Source organism: Pristiophorus japonicus, chromosome 9 (genome assembly GCF_044704955.1).
Source record: "Pristiophorus japonicus isolate sPriJap1 chromosome 9, sPriJap1.hap1, whole genome shotgun sequence".
NCBI classification, from domain to species: domain Eukaryota; kingdom Metazoa; phylum Chordata; class Chondrichthyes; family Pristiophoridae; genus Pristiophorus; species Pristiophorus japonicus.
The window spans coordinates 152,248,957-152,269,813 of NC_091985.1; the positions used below are offsets into that span (position 1 = coordinate 152,248,957).

Below are 20,857 nucleotides of genomic sequence, written 5' to 3' on the forward strand. Positions count from 1 at the left end.
CATATTGCCCAAATGAGACTTTGGCCGAAGTTTTCTGCTTTCGTGTGTTTGGGGCACATCTTCAGGCTCGCAGGACTTCTGCCCAGCAGTTCTTTTGACCTCAGAACCTTTAACGTATTGCAGGCAGGCTCCCCAGCCCCACTGGAGAGTCCAGCCAGACAGTGGGCAGAGTTTAGCAGCAGCAAGTCTCGAAGACCTGCTGCAGCATAGTGATGTCTGCAGCCTCCAAGATGCCAGTGAAAGTTTCAAACATTTTCCAAAACGTTTTAAATTCACCCTCCCCACGCGCCCCCCCCCCCCCCATTTTGTGGTATCGTCAACCGGCCAAGCTTTCTGCTGGTAAAAAAAATTCAACACCATTCCTCTGCCTCCAAAACCGGACGGCAGTGACCAAACATGGTGCTATGGCACAAGGGACAGGAAATATACTGATTGCTCATATACAGTTCAGCATATTGCTTGTGTGGAATTGGGATGATGTAAAAATGAGCGTTGGTACAGCAGAGTGCATCTCTGAGCCATTTTCTGCCCCACCCATCCCAGTCATGGTCAGAAACCGTTGGATGGAAAGTGGGAAATCCCAAACTTTATGCTGTTGCATTGCCTTTTAAGAACAAAAGAAATAGGAGCAGGAGTAGGCCATTTGGCCCCTCGAGCCTGCTCTGCCATTCAATAAGTTCATGGCTGATCTGATTTTGGCCTCAACTCCACTTCCCTGCTCGCTCCCCATAACCCTTGACTCCCTTATCGCTCAAAAATCTGTCTAGCTCCACCTTAAATATACTCAATAATCCAGCCTCCACAACTCTCTGGGGTAGAGAATTCCAAATATTCACAACCCTCTGAGAGAAGAAATTTCTCCTCATTTCTGTTTTAAATGGGCGACCCCTTATTCTAAAACTATGCCCATCATTTTGCACATGATGACAGGGCAATATCAAAATTACTGATGGAGGAAAATCAGCCAATCGATGCCAATGCTTCAGCAGTTTTTAAGTTACTGTCATGGTATATCTTGGCAGATCTAATTACCTTTGTTAGTCGTAATCTATTTGGTAAAATTTGATAAAACAATCTTGTGATTATTTTACAGCACACATGATTAGTTGATTGTAGCCCTGAGGGATGATTTAAGGCTGCTTACCCACGCATTCACTGCCGGCAAGATCCACCAGATGTAGCTTTGTTTTAAGATACTTGGGAAACTCTGTAGGTTCTGCGGAAAAGTGCTTAGCAGACAAAGATCGGGAAGGCAGTGCTGAATTGTTATCCGTGATAGGAGAAGGCAGCTGCTTGCAGGATTGACGCTGCAATGGTCGAAATATACTTGATCCTGACGTGCTTTTCATCCGTACATCTAGAACAATGACATACAAAACTGAAAGACAGTCAATAAACTCGACAACTGGGAAAATTCTCATTTATGGCTTCCTTACCAGATCTATTGGCAGCAGTGACCTTTGTGGTAATAGTAATTGTTATCACAAGATGGGATCGAGAGGAATGTGCATGGACCAATGTTGGGTGCTTGGCTCTATGTCGTAGGCCATGGGTGATTAGATTCAGAATACTTGTGGGATTCTCAACATGTCTGTAATACAGCAAACAGCTTTGTTATATGTAGATCCCGCATCGGACTCATCAGTCACCTGAGAACTCATATTAGTGTGGAAGCAAGTCATCCTCGACTCCGGGGGACTGCCTAAGAAGAGAGAAACAAATGGATCAAGTAACACCACTAATCATGAATTACAAATGGCAGAACAACGGATCCTCTATATAATGTATTCTGTAGTCTTTGAAAGCTATTATGAAGGAGTACTATGGTGAGTGGCAAACAATCAAATGATGTTTTATGAGGAAACATGGTAGGTTAGACTCTCGAGTAGAAGAACTGATATCAAATTGCAGATGTTATACAAAGATAGACTACATTTGTTGTGCATTCCTACTGGGGCTTCAGAATTTGCATAACGGTTGCAAAAAAGATTGGCCTAGAAATTCGGTTGCGTAGCGCCTGTTTTGGCACTACAGGTGGTCAATTGGGACTAAAATGGCATCTGTGCAGAGGGCACAAACCTTTGGTGTGAGCCGTACCGGACGGCAGCTTGGTGAGGGTGGTAGGGCGGATGTTAGGAGCGTGCACTATAAGTATGGTAAGTAGGCAGATCGTGACGTCAATCAGCGTGCAACATCAGTTTGCTGCCATTTTCATCCTCAATACTGGAGTTAACGCCCTCTCTTAAATTCACACAACTCAACATGCGTTTGGCAGCAGGAAGGATGTCCCCTGCCGCCCCCCCCCCCCCCACCCCCCACCAGCCTTATTTAAAGGGATCATCACCAACTTTCAGTTAAATTGCTTTTTGATTTCTACTGGCTCGTGTAAGTTTGTGGAAGTGTTTGGAGTTTTCAAGAGTTATTTAAAGTTGGTGAGGTGACGGGGAGAGGTACTGCAAGTGGAGAAGGCCTTGCTTCTGACTCCAAGGGTTCTGGTCAGATCACTTGCTCCCAATCATGGGGGCTCTAGTTGTCATCCCCTTTGGCCTGCAGCATGACAGAGAGCTGCAGCAGAGGCAGTGAAGGAGAGGACAAGCTGCTCGCAGAGTAAGGAGGAGGAGAAGGGCTCTCAGCAGGAGGCCTTACCCACCTAGGGTCTTCCGAGCAATTCTCTTACCTCAGCCTGAGCCAGGAGTAGTGTGTGAGGCATCTGCGCTTTAAGAAGGAGGTGCTCACGGAACTCTGCCACCTCTTGCAACCAGACCTGCTGCCTCACTCAAGGGCAAGAACAGCACTGCCAGTGGCTGTGAAGGTGACCATGGCCCTGAATTTCTTTGCATCGGTAACCTTCCAGGCTGGAACTGGCGACATCTGTAACATCTCCCAGTTCACTGTCCACTGCTGCATAAGAGAGGTGACAGACACTCTATATGCCAGGAGAGGGAATTTCATTGTTTTCTCTCGAACCAGAGAGAAGCAGGTGGAGCATGGACATGGCTTTGCCAGGATAGCGGCCTTCCCCATGGTGCAGGATGCCACTGACTGCACCCACGTGGCTTTGTGGGCGCCTTATGTGCAATTGGTGCGCGATCCATGCTCAGCACATCATGATGGTGAATGCCCCGTATCCTGGTAGGAGTCAAGATGCTTTTATTCTGGGCCAGTCCGCTGTTCGCTCAGTCCTTAAGCCACCAAGACAAACCACAGGGTGGCTACTGGGCGACAAGGGCTATCCGCTGACCAACTGGCTCATAACGCTGCTCCGCAATCCAACCACACGCGGCCACCATGCTGACAACGAGAGCCATGCTGCCACACGGAACATATTAGAGCTTACCTTTTGGGTGCTGAAGCAACAGTTCTGCTGCCTGGACCACTCTGGAGGAGCCCTACAGTTCTCACCAGAGCATGTGTCCCCATTCGTGGTGGTCTGCTATCCTCCATAACCTGGGCTATTATGATCACACAACCCTTGTCACTAGGGTATGGGCACTAGCTCAAGACCAGGAGCAGGAGGAGGAGGAGGAGGAAAAGGAGAAGGATGAAGTGGAAGGAAGGAGGCAACCCAGACAGCCACTTTCTGGCTGGTGATATCAGGAATTGAATCATCCCCCTGCGGTACCAGTGAACGCAACCCCCAATTCCCCTTTCAACATTAGTCCCACACCTCACCTTCCCTCTGTTACTGACCATCACAGCGTCCTTTTTGCCACATTGCTGAAATAAAATCCACCACAACGCAAACATTCCAATCAAAATGTATCCATCTATCCATGCAATGTTACACCAAAGCAACTAATCACACTTGCGCATTCACTTGGTGACTGTCATGCATGTGCATTTGCCTGTCATAGTGCTCCTATGCAGTGCTATCCCAGTGGCTATGGCATGGCTGGTGGAAGGCTGCTGACTTTCAGTGGGGATTGCCTTGCAGGACGAACTCGAGGAGCTCTGGGCCTTGAGGCTACGGACTTCACCATTTCGGCCTGGGCTGCAATAGTCTGGGCTGGCTGGCTGACAGGCAACAGCAAGGGCACCGGTGGAGTGGCAGGGGTGGGAGGATGAATGCTGTGCTCCTGAGAGCAGAGAGTAGGGCTATCCTCCAAGGATCTATTGTCAGTCCCCTGGGGCAGTGCCTCAGCAACCCTAGTAATCTGATGGAGTACAGACTGCTAGTTGATGTGACACCCTGCAAGTCCCTTTCAACACTGGTAAACCAAAACTGTACACAATACGCCAGGTGTGGCCTCACCAAGGCCCTGTACAACTGTAGTAACACCTCCCTGCCCCTGTACTCAAATCCCCTCACTATGACGGCCAACATGCCATTTGCTTTCTTAACCGCCTGCTGTACCTGCATGCCAACCTTCAATGACTGATGTACCGTGAAACCCAGGTCTCGTTGCACCTCCCCTTTTCCTAATCTGTCACCATTCAGATAATAGTCTGTCTCTCTGTTTTTACCACCAAAGTGGATAATCTCACATTTATCCACATTATACTTCATCTGCCATGCATTTGCCCACTCACCTAACCTATCCAAGTCACTCTGCAGCCTCATAGCATCCTCCTCGCAGCTCACACTGTAACCTAACTTAGTGTCAGCCGCAAATTTGGAGATACTACATTTAATCCCCTCGTCTAAATCATAAATGTACAATGCAAACAGCTGGGGCCCCAGCACAGAACCTTGCAGTACCCCACCAAGTCACTGCCTGCCATTCCGAAAAGTACCCATTTACTCCTACTCTTTGCTTCCTGTCTGACAACCAGTTCTCAATCCACGTCAGCACACTACCCCCAATCCCATGTGCTTTAACTTTGCTCATTAATCTCTTGTGTGGGACCTTGTCGAAAGCCTTCTGAAAGTCCAAATACACCACATCAACTGGTTCTCTCTTGTCCACTCTACTGGAAACATCCTCAAAAAAATTCCAGAAAATTTGTCAAGCAAGATTTCCCTTTCACAAATCCATGCTGACTTGGACCTATCATGTCACCTCTTTCCAAATGCGCTGCTATGACATCCTTAATAATTGATTCCATCATTTTACCCACTACTGATGTCAGGCTGACCGGTCTATAATACCCTGTTTTCTCTCTCCCTCCTTTTTTAAAAAGTGGGGTTACATTGGCTACCCTCCACTCCATAGGAACTGATCCAGAGTCTATGGAATGTTGAAAAATGACTTTCAATGCATCCGCTATTTCCAAGGTACCTCCTTAAGTACTCTGGGATGCAGACCATCAGGCCCTGGGGATTTATCTGCCTTCAATCCCATCAATTTCCCCAACACAATTTCCCGACTAATAAGGATTTCCCTCAGTTCCTCCTTCTTACTAGACCCTCTGACCCCTTTTATATCTGGAAGGTTGTTTGTGTCCACCTTAGTGAATACCGAACCAAAGTACTTGTTCAATTGGTCTGCCATTTCTTTGTTCCCTGTTATGACTTCCCGTAATTCTGACTGCAGGGGACCTACGTTTGTCTTTACTAACCTTTTTCTCTTTACATATCTATAGAAGCTTTTGCAGTCCATTTTAATGTTCCCTGCAAGCTTCCTCTCGTACTCCATTTTCCCTGCCCTAATCAAACCCTTTGTCCTCCTCTGCTGAGTTCTAAATTTCTCCCAGTCCCCAGGTTCGCTGCTATTTCTGGCCAATTTGTATGCCACTTCCTTGGCTTTAATACTATCCCTGATTTCCCTTGATAGCCACGGTTGAGCCACCTTCCCTTTTTTATTTTTACGCCAGACAGGGATGTACAATTGTTATAGTCATCCATGCGGTCTCTAAATATCTGCCATTGCCCATCCACTGTCAATCCCTTAAGTATCATTCGCCAATCTATCCTAGCCAATTCACACCTCATACCTTCAAAGTTACCCTTCTTTAAGTTCTGGACCATGGTCTCTAAATTAACTGTTTCATTCTCCATCCTAATACAGAATTCCACCATATTATGGTCACTCTTCCCCAAGGGGCCTCGCACAACAAGATTGCTAATTAATCCTCACTCATTACACAACACCCAGTCTAAGATGGCCTCCCCCCTAGTTGGTTCCTCGACATATTGGTCTAGAAAACCATCCCTTATGCACTCCAGGAAATCCTCCTGCACCGTATTGTTTCCAGTTTGGTTAGCCCAATCTATATGCATATTAAAGTCACCCATGATAATTGCTGCACCTTTATTGCATGCACCCCTAATTTCCTGTTTGATGCCTTCCCCAACATCACTACTACTGTTTGGAGGTCTGTACACAACTCCCACTAGCGTTTTCTGCCCTTTGGTATTCCGTAGCTCCACCCATACCGATTCCACATCATCCAAGCTAATGTCTTTCCTTACAATTGCATTAATTTCCTCTTTAACCAGCAACGCCACCCCGCCTCCTTTTCCTTTCTGTCTATCCTTCCTAAATGTTGAATAACCTTGGATGTTGAGTTCCCAGCCTTGGTCACCCTGGAGCCATGTCTCCGTGATGCCAACCACATCGTATCCGTTAACTGCTATCTGCACAGTTAATTCGTCCACCTTATTCTGAATACTCCTCGCATTGAGGCACAGAGCCTTCAGGCTTGCCTTTTTAACATATTTTGACCCTTTAGAATTTTGCTGCAAAGTGGCCCTTTTTGTTTTTTGCCTTGGGTTTCTCTGCCCTCCACTTTTACTCATCTCCTTTCTGTCTTTTGCTTCTGTTTCCATTTTGTTTCCCTGTCTCCCTGCATTGGTTCCCATCCCCCTGCCATATTAGTTTAACTCCTCCCCAACAGCACTAGCAAACACTCTTCCTAGGACATTGGTTCCGGTCCTGCCTAGGTGCAGACCACCTGGTTTGTGCTGGTCCCACCTCCCCCAGAACCGGTTCCAATGCCCCAGGAATTTGAATTCCTCCCTGCTGCACCACTGCTCAATCCACGTATTCATCTGAGCTATCCTGTGATTCCTACTCTGACTAGCACGTGGCACTGGAAGCAATCCCGAGATTACTACTTTTGAGGAGCAGTCAGTCGAGGAGGCGGGAGCTCGGAGCAGCGCAAGTACGGGGTCGGCGAGAGGCCTATAAAGGCCAGCGGGAGTCGAGCAGTTCGAGCAGTCAGTCGAGGAGGCGGGAGCTCGGAGCAGCGCGAGTCCGGGGTCGGCGAGAGGCCTATAAAGGCCAGCGGGAGTCGAGCAGTTCGAGCAGTCAGTCGAAGAGGCGGGAGCTCGGAGCAGCGCGAGTCCGGGGTCAGCGAGAGGCGTGCCGGTGCAGCTACAGGGAGAAGGCAAAGAAAGAAACAAAGGTGACGTCACAACCTAGGGGGTAAGTGATTGGCTGGTGATTGGTGAGTAGTTTTTCTTTTTCTTCTTATATTAGTCAGTAACTTTAACATTGTTGTTGCCAATTTAAGTGTATCTAAGGGTTAAATCATGGCAGGAGAGCTCGGTCGGGTGTTATGCTCCTCCTGTACCATGTGGGAACTCAGGGACGCTTCCGGTGTCCCTGACGACTACGTGTGCGGGAAGTGTATCCACCTCAAGCTCCTGACGGTCCGCATTACGGAATTGGAGCTGAGGGTGGATTCACTCTGGAGCATCCACGATGCTGAGAATGACGTGAGTATCACGTGTAGTGAGTTGGTCTTACCGCAGGGAAAGGGTCCACAGCCAGATAGGGAATGGAAGACCAGCAGGAAGAGTAGTGCAAGGAAGGTAGTGCAGGGGTCCCCTGTGGTCATCCCCCTGCAAAACAGATACACCGTTTTGAGTACTGTTGAGGGGAATGACTCATCAGGGGAGGGCAGCAGCAGCCAAGTTCATGGCACCGTGGTTGGCTCTGCTGCACAAGAGGGTAAGAAAAAGAGTGGGAGAGCAATAGTGATAGGGGATTCAATGGTGAGGGGAATAGATAGGCGTTTCTGCGGCCGCGACCAAGACTCCAGGATGGTATGTTGCCTCCCTGGTGCAAGGGTCAAGGATGTCTCGGAGCGGGTGCAGGACATTCTGAAATGGGAGGGAGAACAGCCAGTTGTCGTGGTGCACATTGGTACCAACGACATAGGTAAAAAAAAGGGATGAGGTCCTACGAAACGAATTTAAGGACCTAGGAGCTAAATTAAAAAGTAGGACCTCAAAAGTAGTAATCTCGGGATTGCTACCAGTGCCACATGATAGTCAGAGTAGGAATCGCAGGATAGCGCAGATGAATACGTGGCTTGAGCAGTGGTGCAGCAGGGAGGGATTCAAATTCCTGGGGCATTGGGACCGGTTCTGGGGGAGGTGGGACCAGTACAAACCGGACGGTCTGCACCTGGGCAGGACCGGAACCAATGTCCTAGGGGGAGTGTTTGCTAGTGCTGTTGGGGAGGATTTAAACTAATATGGCAGGGGGATGGGAACCAATGCAGGGAGACAGAGGGAAACAAAAAGGAGGCAAAAGCAAAAGACAGAAAGGAGATGAGGAAAAGTGGAGGGCAGAGAAACCCAAGGCGAAGAACAAAAAGGGCCACTGTACAGCAAAATTCTAAAAGGACAAAGGGTGTTAAAAAAACAAGCCTGAAGGCTTTGTGTCTTAATGCAAGGAGTATCCGCAATAAGGTGGATGAATTAATTGTGCAAATAGATGTTAACAAATATGATGTGATTGGGATTACGGAGACGTGGCTCCAGGATGATCAGGGCTGGGAACTCAACATTCAGGGGTATTCAACATTCAGGAAGGATAGAATAAAAGGAAAAGGAGGTGGGGTAGCATTGCTGGTTAAAGAGGAGATTAATGCAATAGTTAGGAAAGACATTAGCTTGGATGATGTGGAATCTATATGGGTAGAGCTGCAGAACACCAAAGGGCAAAAAACGTTAGTAGGAGTTGTGTACAGACCTCCAAACAGTAATAGGGATGTTGGGGAGGGCATCAAACAGGAAATTAGGGGTGCATGCAATAAAGGTGTAGCAGTTATAATGGGTGACTTTAATATGCACATAGATTGGGCTAGCCAAACTGGAAGCAATACGGTGGAGGAGGATTTCCTGGAGTGCATAAGGGATGGTTTTCTAGACCAATATGTTGAGGAACCAACTAGGGGGGAGGGTGTTGTGTAATGAGAGAGGATTAATTAGCAATCTCATTGTGCGAGGCCCCTTGGGGAAGAGTGACCATAATATGGTGGAATTCTGCATTAGGATGGAGAATGAAACAGTAAATTCAGAGACCATGGTCCAGAACTTAAAGAAGGGTAACTTTGAAGGTATGAGGCGTGAATTGGCTAGGATAGATTGGCGAATGATACTTAGGGGGTTGACTGTGGATGGGCAATGGCAGACATTTAGAGACCGCATGGATGAATTACAACAATTGTACATTCCTGTCTGGCGTAAAAATAAAAAAGGGAAGGTGGCTCAACCGTGGCTATCTAGGGAAATCAGGGATAGTATTAAAGCCAAGGAAGTGGCATACAAATTGGCCAGAAATAGCAGCGAACCTGGGGACTGGGAGAAATTTTGAACTCAGCAGAGGAGGACAAAGGGTTTGATTAGGGCAGGGAAAATGGAGTACGAGAAGAAGCTTGCAGGGAACATTAAGGCGGATTGCAAAAGTTTCTATAGGTATGTAAAGAAAAAAGGTTAGTAAAGACAAACATAGGTCCCCTGCAGTCAGAATCAGGGGAAGTCATAATGGGGAATAAAGAAATGGCAGACCAATTGAACAAGTACTTTGGTTCGGTATTCACTAAGGAGGATACAAACAACCTTCCGGATATAAAAGGGGTCAGAGAGTCTAGTAAGGAGGGGGAACTGAGGGAAATCTTTATTAGTTGGGAAATTGTGTTGGGGAAATTGATGGGATTGAAGGCAGATAAATCCCCAGGGCCTGATGGACTGCATCCCAGAGTACTTTAGGAGGTGGCCTTGGAAATAGCGGATGCATTGACAGTCATTTTCCAACATTCCATTGACTCTGGATCAGTTCCTATGGAGTGGAGGGTAGCTAATGTAACCCCACTTTTTAAAAAAGGAGGGAGAGAGAAAACAGGGAATTATAGACCGGTCAGCCTGACCTCAGTAGTGGGTAAAATGATGGAATCAATTATTAAGGATGTCAGAGCAGTGCACCTGGAAAATGATGACATGATAGGTCCAAGTCAGCATGGATTTGTGAAAGGGAAATCATGCTTGACAAATCTTCTGGAATTATTTGAGGATGTTTCCAGTAAAGTGGACAAAGGAGAACCAGTTGATGTGGTATATTTGGACTTTCAGAAGGCTTTCGACAAGGTCCCACACAAGAGATTAATGTGCAAAGTTAAAGCACATGTGATTGGGGGTAGTGTGCTGACATGGATTGAGAACTGGTTGTCAGACAGGAAGCAAAGAGTAGGAGTAAACGGGTACTTTTCAGAATGACAGGCAGTGACTAGTGGGGTGCCGCAAGGTTCTGTGCTGGGGCCCCAGCTGTTTACATTGTACATTAATGATTTAGACGAGGGGATTAAATGCAGTATCTCCAAATTTGCGGATGACACTAAGTTGGGTGGCAGTGTGAGCTGCAAGGAGGATGCTATTAGGCTGCAGAGTGACTTGGATAGGTTAGGTGAGTGGGCAAATGCATGGCAGATGAAGTATAATGTGGATAAATGTGAGGTTATCCATGTTGGTGGTAAAAACAGAGAGACAGACTATTATCTGAATGGTGACAGATTAGGAAAAGGGAAGGTGCAACGAGACCTGGGTGTCATGGTACATCAGTCATTGAAGGTTAGCATGCAGGTACAGCAGGCGGTTAAGAAAGCAAATGGCATGTTGGCCTTCATAACGAGGGGATTTGAATACAGGGGCAGGGAGGTGTTGCTACAGTTGTACAGGGCCTTGGTGAGGCCACACCTGGAGTATTGTGTACAGTTTTGGTCTCCTAGCTTGAGGAAGGACATTCTTGCTATTGAGGGAGTGCAGCGAAGATTCACCAGGGATGGCGGGACTGACCTATCAAGAAAGACTGGATCAACTGGGCTTGTATTCACTGGAGTTCAGAAGAATGAGAGGGGACCTCATGGAAACGTTTAAAATTCTGACGGGTTTAGACAGGTTAGATGCAGGAAGAATGTTCCCAATGTTGGGGAAGTCCAGAACCAGGGGTCACAGTCTGAGGATAAGGGGTAAGCCATTTAGGACCGAGGTGAGGAGAAACTTCTTCACCCAGAGTGTGGTGAACCTGTGGAATTCTCTACCACAGAAAGTAGTTGAGGCCAATTCACTAAATATATTCAAAAGGGAGTTAGATGAAGTCCTTACTACTCGGGGGATCAAGGGTTATGGCGAGAAAGCAGGAAGGGGGTACTGAAGTTTCATGTTCAGCCATGAACTCATTGAATGGTGGTGCAGGCTAGAAGGGCTGAATGGCCTGCTCCTGCACCTATTTTCTATGTTTCTATGTCACACTTTTTAATTTAGCTCCTGGCTCCTTTAATTCGTCTCGTAGGACCTCATCCTGTTGTTTACCTGTATCGTTGGTACCAATGTGCACCACGACAACTGGCTGTTCACCCTCCCTTTTCAGAATGTCTTGCACCCGCTCCGAGACATCCTTGACCCTTGCACCAGGGAGGCAACATACCATCCTGGAGTCTCGGTTACGGCCGCAGAAATGCCTATCTATTCCCCTTCCAATTGAATCCCCTAGACAGGAAGAGGCTCAAGTGGAACATAAACGCCGGCATGGGCTGGTTGAGCCGAATAGTCTGTTTCTGTGCCATATATCCCGTGTAATGTAATCATCTTTGAGCCCCAACTAGGACAACATTGCAGGTTGTCCCAGGACCAAACCAGGCACCTGAAGCGTCCCTTCAACAGCCCAGTGGCATGCTCAATTATTATTCTGGTGTATGAAAAGACATCATTATACCAGTGTGCAGCTTGTATCGTAGGAAAATGCACAAATGTCATCTGCCATATTTACAGAGGATATCATTCATCTCCCAACCACGGAGCAGAGACTTGTCTTTTTGGGTCAAAGAGTATTGGCTTTAAAATACCGGCAAGTCCCAAAGATGTATGCATTCACTTGCATTATGCGATGCCTTTTTAAAATTCATTCATGGGATGTGGGTGTCGCTGGCAAGGCCAGTATTTATTGCTCATCCCTAATTACCCTCGATCAGGTCGTAGTCAGCTGCCTTCTGGGACCACTGCAGTTCGTGTGGTGAAGTTGCTCTCACAGTGCTGTTAGAGAGGGAGTTCCAGGATTTTGACCCAGTGACAATGAAGGAACGGCGATATATTTCCCAGTTATGATGGTGTGTAACTTGCAGGTGGTGGTGTTCCCATGCGCCTGCTGCCCTTGTCCTTCTAGGTGGTAGAGGTCGCGGGTTTGGGAGGTGCTGCCGAAGAAACCTTGGCGAGTTGCTGCAGTGCATCTTATAGACGGTACACACTGCAGTCACGGTGCAACGGTAGTGGAGGGAGTGAATGTTTAAGGTGGTGGATGGGGTGCCGATCAAGCAGTCTGCTTTGTCCTGGATGGTGTCAAACTTCTTGAGTGTTGTTGGAGCTGCACTCATCCAGGCAAGTGGAGAGTATTCCATCACACTCCTGACTTGTGCCTTGTAGATGGTGGAAAGGCTTTGGGGAGTCAGGGGGTGAGACACTCACCGCAGAATACCCAGCCTCTGACCTGCTCTTGTAGCCACAGTATTTATGTGGCTGGTCCAAAGGTGACAGCACCGCGCCCCCCACCCCCCCAGGATGTTAGGATGTTGATGGTGGGGGATTCAGCGATGGTAATGCTGTTGAATGCCAAGGGACGGTGGTTAGACTCTCTCTTGTTGGAGATAATCATTGCCTGGCACTTGTGCAGCGCGAATGTTATCTATCAGCACAAGCCTCGATGTTGTCCAGGTCATGCTTCATTATCTGGGGGAGTTGTGAATGGAACTGAACAATGCAATCATCAGTGAACATCTCCACTTCTGACCATATCAAAGATAGATTACGTAGGTAAACTTGCGCAAAACATAAAAACAGATAGTAAAAGCTTTTACAGATATATAAAACGGAAAAGATTGACTAAAGTAACTGTTGGTCTCTTAGAAGATGAGAAGGGGGATTTAATAATGGGAAATGTGGAAATGGCTTAGACCTTAAACAATTATTTTGCTTCGGTCTTCACAGTGGAAGACACAAAAACCATGCCAAAAATTGCTGGTCACAGGAATGTGGGAAGGGAGGACCTTGAGACAATCACTATCACTAGGCGGGTAGTGCTGGACAGGCTAATGGGACTCAAGGTAGACAAGTCCCCTGGTCCTGATGAAATGCATCCCAGGGTATTAAAAGAGATGGCGGAAGTTATAGCAGATGCATTCGTTATAATCTACCAAAATTCTCTGGACTCTGGGGAGGTACCAGCGGATTGGAAAGCAGCTAATGTAACGCCTCTGTTTAAAAAAGGGGGCAGACAAAAGGCAGGTAACTATAGGCCGGTTAGTTTAACATCTGTAATGGGGAAAATGCTTGAAGCTATCATGAAGGAAGAAATAGCGGGACATCTAGATAGGAATAGTGCAATCAAGCAGACGCAGCATGGATTCATGAAGGGGAAATCATGTTTAACTAATTCACTGGAATTCTTTGAGGATATAACGAGCATGGTGGATAGAGGTGTACCGATGGATGTGGTGTATTTAGATTTCCAAAAGGCATTCAATAAGGTGCCACACAAAAGGTTACTGTAGAAGATAGAGGTACGCGGAGTCAGAGGAAATGTATTAGCATGGATAGAGAATTGGCTGGCGAACAGAAAGCAGAGAGTCGGGATAAATGGGTCCTTTTCGGGTTGGAAATCGATGGTTAATGGTGTGCCACAGGGATCGGTGCTGGGACCACAACTGTTTACAATATACATAGATGACCTGGAAGAGGGGACAGAGTGTAGTGTAACAAAATTTGCAGATGACACAAAGATTAGTGGGAAAGCGGATTGTGTAGAGGACACAGAGAGGCTGCAAAGAGATTTAGATAGGTTAAGCGAATGGGCTAAGGTTTGGCAGATGGAATACAATGTCGGAAAATGTGAGGTCATCCACCTTGGGAAAAAAAACAGTAAAAGGGAATATTATTTGAATGGGGAAAAATTACAACATGCTGAGGTGCAGAGGGACCTGGGGGTCCTTGTGCATGAATCCCAAAAAGTTAGTTTGCAGGTGCAGCAGGTAATCAGGAAGGCAAATGAAATGTTGGCCTTCATTGCGAGAGGGATGGAGTACAAAAGCAGGGAGGTCCTGCTGCAACTGTACAGGGTATTGGTGAGGCCACACCTGGAGTACTGCGTGCAGTTTTGGTCACCTTACTTAAGGAAGGATATACTAGCTTTGGAGGGGGTACAGAGACGATTCACGAGGCTGATTCCGGAGATGAGGGGGTTACCTTATAATGATAGATTGAGTAGACTGGGTCTTTACTCGTTGAAGTTCAGAAGGATGAGGGATGATCTTATAGAAACATTTAAAATAATGAAAGGGATAGACAAAATCGAGGCAGAGAGGTTGTTTCCACTGGTCGGGGAGACTAGAACTAGGGGACACAGCCTCAAAATACGGGGGAGCCAATTTAAAACTGAGTTGAGAAGGAATTTCTTCTCCCAGAGGGTTGTGAATCTGTGGAATTCTCTGCCCAAGGAAGCAGTTGAGGCTAGCTCATTGAATGTATTCAAGTCACAGATAGATAGATTTTTAACCAATAAGGGAATTAAGGGTTACGGGGAGAGGGCGGGTCAGTGGAACTGAGTCCATGGCCAGATCAGCCATGATCTTATTGAATGGCGGAGCAGGCTCGAGGGGCTAGGTGGCCTACTCCTGTTCCTAATCCTTATGTTCTTATATCATGGAGGGAAGGTCATTGATGAAGCAGCTGAAGATGGTTCAGCCTGAGGAATGCCTGCAGCAATGTCCTGGGGCTGAGATGATTGACCTCCAACAACCACAACCATCTTTCTTTGTGCTAGGTATGACTCCAGCCTATTGTGTATGGAGAAAGAGTCAGACTGAACACTGTGAGCTCAAAGTAAAGTGTGATGTAGTCTTTTATTGCAGGTCTCCAGAGTGCCTCTCCAATCTGTGAAGCCTCTTTAAATACCTGTGCTCCCAAGGGATTATGGGATCCCTTGAGACTCCCGGGGATGAGCCATCTGGTGGCTGTACAGAGTAAATACAAGTTTACATATATAACAACATCTCCCCCAAAGTCAATAGTGTAACTATATACAATGTGAGTCGATCTGGGGCCCTTCTTGCCCTGATTGAACAACATCAGCTTTCACACCGAGACGATCAATCATTTGTTGGGCCCTCGCTGGGCTGCTGTGTAGCTGGCCTTGCTGGGCTGCCTGGTATGTTGGGCCCTGCAGGGCTGCTGTGGATGATGGGTTCTGCTTTGTGGTCAACTGTGGTGTCGGTTGCCACTGGTGTGTATGTTGGGGGATCGAAAAAGGTAGGGTCCAAGGTGGGTTGCTCAGGATAGTCCGTGAATCTGAGTTTGATTTGGTCCAAGTGTTTTGGTGAATGAGTCCATTTGAAAGTTTGAGCCGAAACACCCTACTCCCCTCTTTGGCCACGACAGGGCCGGGTAGTCATTTGGGACCTTGGCCATAATTTAATACAAGTACAGGATCATTGATTTCAATCTCACGTGACACATTTGCGCTATCATGGTATGCACTTTGTTGAGGCTGCCTGCTCTCTACCTGTTCATGTAGACCAGGGTGAACTAACGAGAGCCTTGTCTTAAGTGCTCTTTGCATGAGCAGTTCAGCAGGTGGGATCCCAGTGAGTGAGTGGGGTCTCGTGCGGTAGCTAAGCAAGACTCGGGATAGGCGCGTCTGCGGTGAGCCTTCAGTTACCCTCTTCAAGCCTTGCTTGATGGTTTGCACTGCTCTCTCTGCCTGACCATTGGACGCTGGTTTAAACGGGGCAGACATGTTTGATCCCGTTACGGGTCATGAATTCTTTGAACTCAGCACTGGTAAAACACAGCCTGTTGTCGCTCACCAGGACATCGGGTAAGCCGTGAGTGGCAAACACGGCCCGCAGGCTTTCAGTAGTGGCAGCGGACGTGCTAGCCGACATTATCTCACATTCAATCCATTTGGAGTACGCGCCTACAACCACAAGGAACATTTTACCCAAGAATGGGCCTGCATAGTCGACATGTACCCTAGATCACGGTTTGGAGGGCCAAGACCATAAACTTAGCGGTGCCTCCCTGGGTACATTGCTTAACTGCGAACATGTATTACATCTGTGAACGCAGGACTCTAAGTCCGCATTGATACCAGGCCACCACACATGGGATCTGGCTATCGCTTTCATCATTACGATGCCTGGGTGGGTACTGTGGAAGTCATTGATGAAGGTGTCTCTGCCCTTCTTTGGGACCACTACTCGACTGCCCCACAGAAGGCAGTCTGCCTGTATAGACATTTCATCTTTGCGCCGCTGGAACGGCTTTTTCTCTTCCTGCATTTCCACTGGACTAACTCCCGTGAAGCACACAGCTTTTGACTAGAGATAATAAGGGGTCCTGGCTTGTCCAGGTTTTGATCTGCCGGGTAGTGACGGGTGATTGCTCACTCTCAAATGCTTCCATAACCATGGCTAGATCTGCGGGCTGCGCCATTTCCACCCTCGTGTTGGGCAATGGCAGCCTACTGAGAGCATCGGCGCAGTTTTCTGTGCCTGGCCTGTGGCGGATGGCGCAGTTGTATGCAGACAATGTGAGCGCCCATCTCTGGATGTGGGTCGATGCGTTGGTATTTATCCCTTTACTCTCAGAAGACAGGGATATAAGTGGCTTATGGTCAGTTTCCATTTCGAATTTTAGCCCAAACAGGAATTGATGCATTTTCTTTACCCCATAGACACACGCTAACGCTTCTTTCTCAATCATGCTGTAGGCTCTCTCAGCCTTAGACAGACTCCTGGATGCATAAGCAACCGGTTGCAGTTTCCCAAAATTATTAGCTTGTTGCAATTACACACCCGATGACATATGACGTCGCATCACATGCTAGTACCAAACGCTTACATGGATCATACAACACAAGCAATTTGATTGAGCATAACAATTTTCTCGCTTTTACAAAGGCATTTTCTTGGCTTTTGCCCCAAACCCATTCGCCCCCTTTTAGTAGTAAGATATGTAGTGGTTCTAACAATGTGCTGAGACTCGGTAAGAAGTTACCAAAGTAGTTCAAGAGCCCCAGAAACGACCGCAGCTCCATCATGTTCTGTGGCCTCGGTGCGTTCTCAATTGCCTCCGTCTTCGCGTTGGTGGGCCTGATGCCGTCCGCCGCAATCCTCCTTCCCAAGAACTCCACTTCAGGCACCAGGAAAACGTACTTTGAGCGTTTTAACCTGAGCCCCACGCGGTTGAGCTGACTAAGAACCTCCTCCAGGTTGTGCAGATGCTCGACTGTGTTCCGACCTGTGACCAAGATGTCATCCTGGAAGACCACGGTGTGCGGACCGACTTCAGTAAACTTTCCATGTTTCTCTGGAATATCGCCGCCGCTGAACGGATTCCATACGGGCATCTGTTATAAACAAAAAGACCTTTGTGCGTGTTGATGCAGGTGAGGGCCTTCGATGATTCCTCCAGTTCCTGCGTCATGTAGGCTGAAGTCAGATCCAGCTTCGTGAACGTCTTTCCTCCTGCCAGCGTTGCAAAGAGGTCGTCGGCTTTTGGTCATGAGTATTGGTCCTGCAGGGAGAAACGATTGATAGCTACTTTGTAATCGCCACAGATTCTGTCCGTGCTGTCTCCCTTGAGGACTGGGACGATAGGACTGGCCCACTCGCTGAACTCGATAGGGGAAATGATGCCCGCTCTTTGCAGCCAGTCTAGCTCGATCTCTACCCTTTCTCTCATCATGTACAGTACTGCTCTCGCCTTGTGATGGATGGGTCGCATCCCGGAATTAGGTGGGTCTGCACTTTTGCTCCTTGGAATTTCCCGATGCTTGGTTCGAACAGTGATGGAAATTTGTTTAAGACCTGGGCACACGAAGTGTCATCAGCGGGCAATAGCGCTCGGACGTCATCCCAGTTCCAGTGTATCTTTCCCAGCCAGCTCCTGCCGAGTAGCATGGGACCATCGCCTGGTACCACCCAGAGTGGTAGCTTGTGCACCGCTCCATCGTAGGAGACCTTTACGGTAGCACTGCCGATTACAGGAATCAGTTCTTCTGTGTAAGTTCTTTGTTTCGTGTGAATTGGAGTTAAGACTGGCCTTAGGCTTTGTTGCACCATAATCTTTCAAAAGTCTTTTTGCCCATGATGGACTGGCTCGCGCCCGTGTCCAGCTCCATTGACACCGGGGATCCATTTAGTTCAACATTCAGCATTATCGGGAGACAATTCGTGGTGAATGTGTGCACCCCATGTACCTCTGCCTCCTCGGTCTGAGGTTCTGGTTCATCGTGATCCTCTGTGGATCTGTCCTGCTCTGCAACGTGGTGGTTTGCAGGTTTAACGGGCTTTGCAGCTCGCCTGTACACTCGTTGGAGGTGTCCCATTGTTCCACAGCCCTTCCAAACGTACTCTTTGAATGAATGGAAACGATGATCACCCCCGCAGCACCAACAAGGTGTTAATGGCCTTGCATTCATCACCCTTGATGGCGGACTCTGAGTCATCTGCGGACGTGCAGCTGCAGGCATGTGTGACCTGCCCTGTATGTTACGATTCGAAAACAACATCACTTTGTTCACAGTACTTGTAGCAGCACTTCTGTGCTGAGAGATTTGCTTCGTATTGTCACTGGTGGCAATGAACGCCTGGGCTATCGCTATGGCCTTACTCAAGGTTGGGGTCTCGACAGTCAAAAGTTTGCGAAGTATGGTTTCATGGCCAATGCCAATTACAAAAAAGTCTCTGAGCATGTGCTCCAAATGTCCTTCAAATTCACAATGTCCTGCAAGGCGTCTTAGCTCGGCGACATAACTCGCCACTTCCTGGCCTTCAGACCTTTTGTAAGTGTAGAACCGATACCTCGCCATCAGAATGCTTTCCTTCGGGTTCAAATGCTCTTGGACCAGTGTGTACAAATTGTCGTATGATTTCTCTGTAGGTTCCACTGGAGTGAGCAGATTCTTCATGAGGCCATACGTTGGTGCCCCACAGACAGTGAGGAGGATCGCCCTTCATTTGGCAGCGCTCTCTTCCCCATCTAGCTCGTTGGCCATGAAGAATTGGTTGAGTCGCTCCACAAAAGTTTCCCAATCATCTCCCTCCGAGAATTTCTCCAGGATGCCCACTATTCTCTGCATCTTAGGGTTCGCTATCTGTATCTCATCGCCAGTTGTTGTGTATGGAGAAAGAGTCAGACTGAACACCGTGAGCTCAAAGTAAAGTGTGACCTTAGTCTTGTATTGCAGGTCTCCAGAGTGCCTCTCCAACCTATGAAGCCTCCTTAAATACCTGTGCTCCCAAGGGATTATGGGATCCCTTGGGACTCCCGGGGATGTGCCCTCTGGTGGCTGTACAGAGTAAATACAAGTTTACATATATAACACAGCTAGTGGAGAGTTTTCCCTGATTCCCATTGACTTCAGTTTTACTAGGGCCACACTTGGTCAAATATTGTCTTGATGTCAAGGACAGTCATTCTCACCTCACCTCTGGAATTCAGCTCTTTTGTCCATGTTTGGGCCAAAGCTGTAATGAGGTCTGGAGCCAATTGGTCCTGGCATTACCCAAACTGAGCATTGGTGAGTAGGTTATTGGTGAATAAGTGCCGCTTGATAGCACTGTCGATGACACCTTACATCACTTTGCTGATGATTGAGAGTAGACTGATGGGGCGGTAATTGACTGGATTGGATTTGTACAGCTTTTTGTGGACAGGAGATACCCGGGCAGTTTTCCACATTGTCTGGTAGATGCCAGTGTTGTAGATGTACTGGAAGAGCTTGGCTAGAGGCTCGGCTAGTTCTGGAGCACAAGTATTCAGGACAGCAGCCAGGATGTTGTTGGGACTCATAGCCTTTGCTGTATAGGCCATGAGGTTACAGATTGTGGTGGAGTACAATTGTGCTGCTGCTGATGGCGCACAACACCTCATGGATGCCCAATTGTGAGCTGCTAGTTCTATTCTGAATCTATCCCATTTAGCACGTGGGTAGTGCCACACAACACGATGGAAGGTGTCCTCAATGTGAACACGGGTCTTCGTCTCCACAATGACTCTGCGGTGATCACTACTACCAATGCTGTCACGGACAGATGCATCTGTGACAGGTAGATTGGTGAGGACGAGGTCTTGCCCTCATGTTGGATTTACCACCAGCTGCTGCAGGCCCAGTCTGGCAGCTATGTCCTTCAGGACTCGGTCAGTACTGGTGCTACTGAGCCAGTCTTGGTGATGGACATTGAAGTCCCCCATCCAGAGTACATTCTATGCTCTTGCTACCCTCAGTGTTTCTTGCAAGTGGTGTTCAACATGGAGGAGTACTGATTGATCAGCTGAGGGAGGGCGGTAGGTGGTAATCAGCGGGAGGTTTCCTTGCCCATGTGTGACCTGAAGCCACGAGACTTCATGGGGTCTGGAGTCAATGTTGACTCGCAAGGCCACTCCCTCCCGACTGTATACCACTGTGCCGTTAGCTCTGGTGGAGCTGTCCTGCGGTGGGTCTGGAGTCACCTATAGGCCAGACTCGGTAAGGATAGCAGGTTTCCTTCCCTAAATGACATTAGTGAACCAGAGAGGTTTTGACGACAATCCGATAGTTTCATGATCACCATTACTAATAGTAGCTTTTTATTCCAGATTTATTTAATTAACTGAATTTAAATTCCCCAGCTGCCATGGTGGGATTTGAACTTACGT

General features: G+C 47.8%; 1 protein-coding gene across 1 annotated transcript in view; it reads right to left on the bottom strand.

Annotated features, from left to right (window-relative positions):
• Window positions 1–20,857, bottom strand: part of kif25 (kinesin family member 25) — a 227,842-nt gene that overhangs the window by 37,051 nt on the left and 169,934 nt on the right. The window contains exons 12-13 of the mRNA XM_070891009.1: window positions 1,437–1,591; window positions 1,145–1,357 (exon numbers count right to left, since the gene is read on the bottom strand). Coding sequence (XP_070747110.1) covers window positions 1,145–1,357; window positions 1,437–1,591 — 368 coding nt within the window. The remainder of the gene's footprint in view (window positions 1–1,144; window positions 1,358–1,436; window positions 1,592–20,857) is intronic.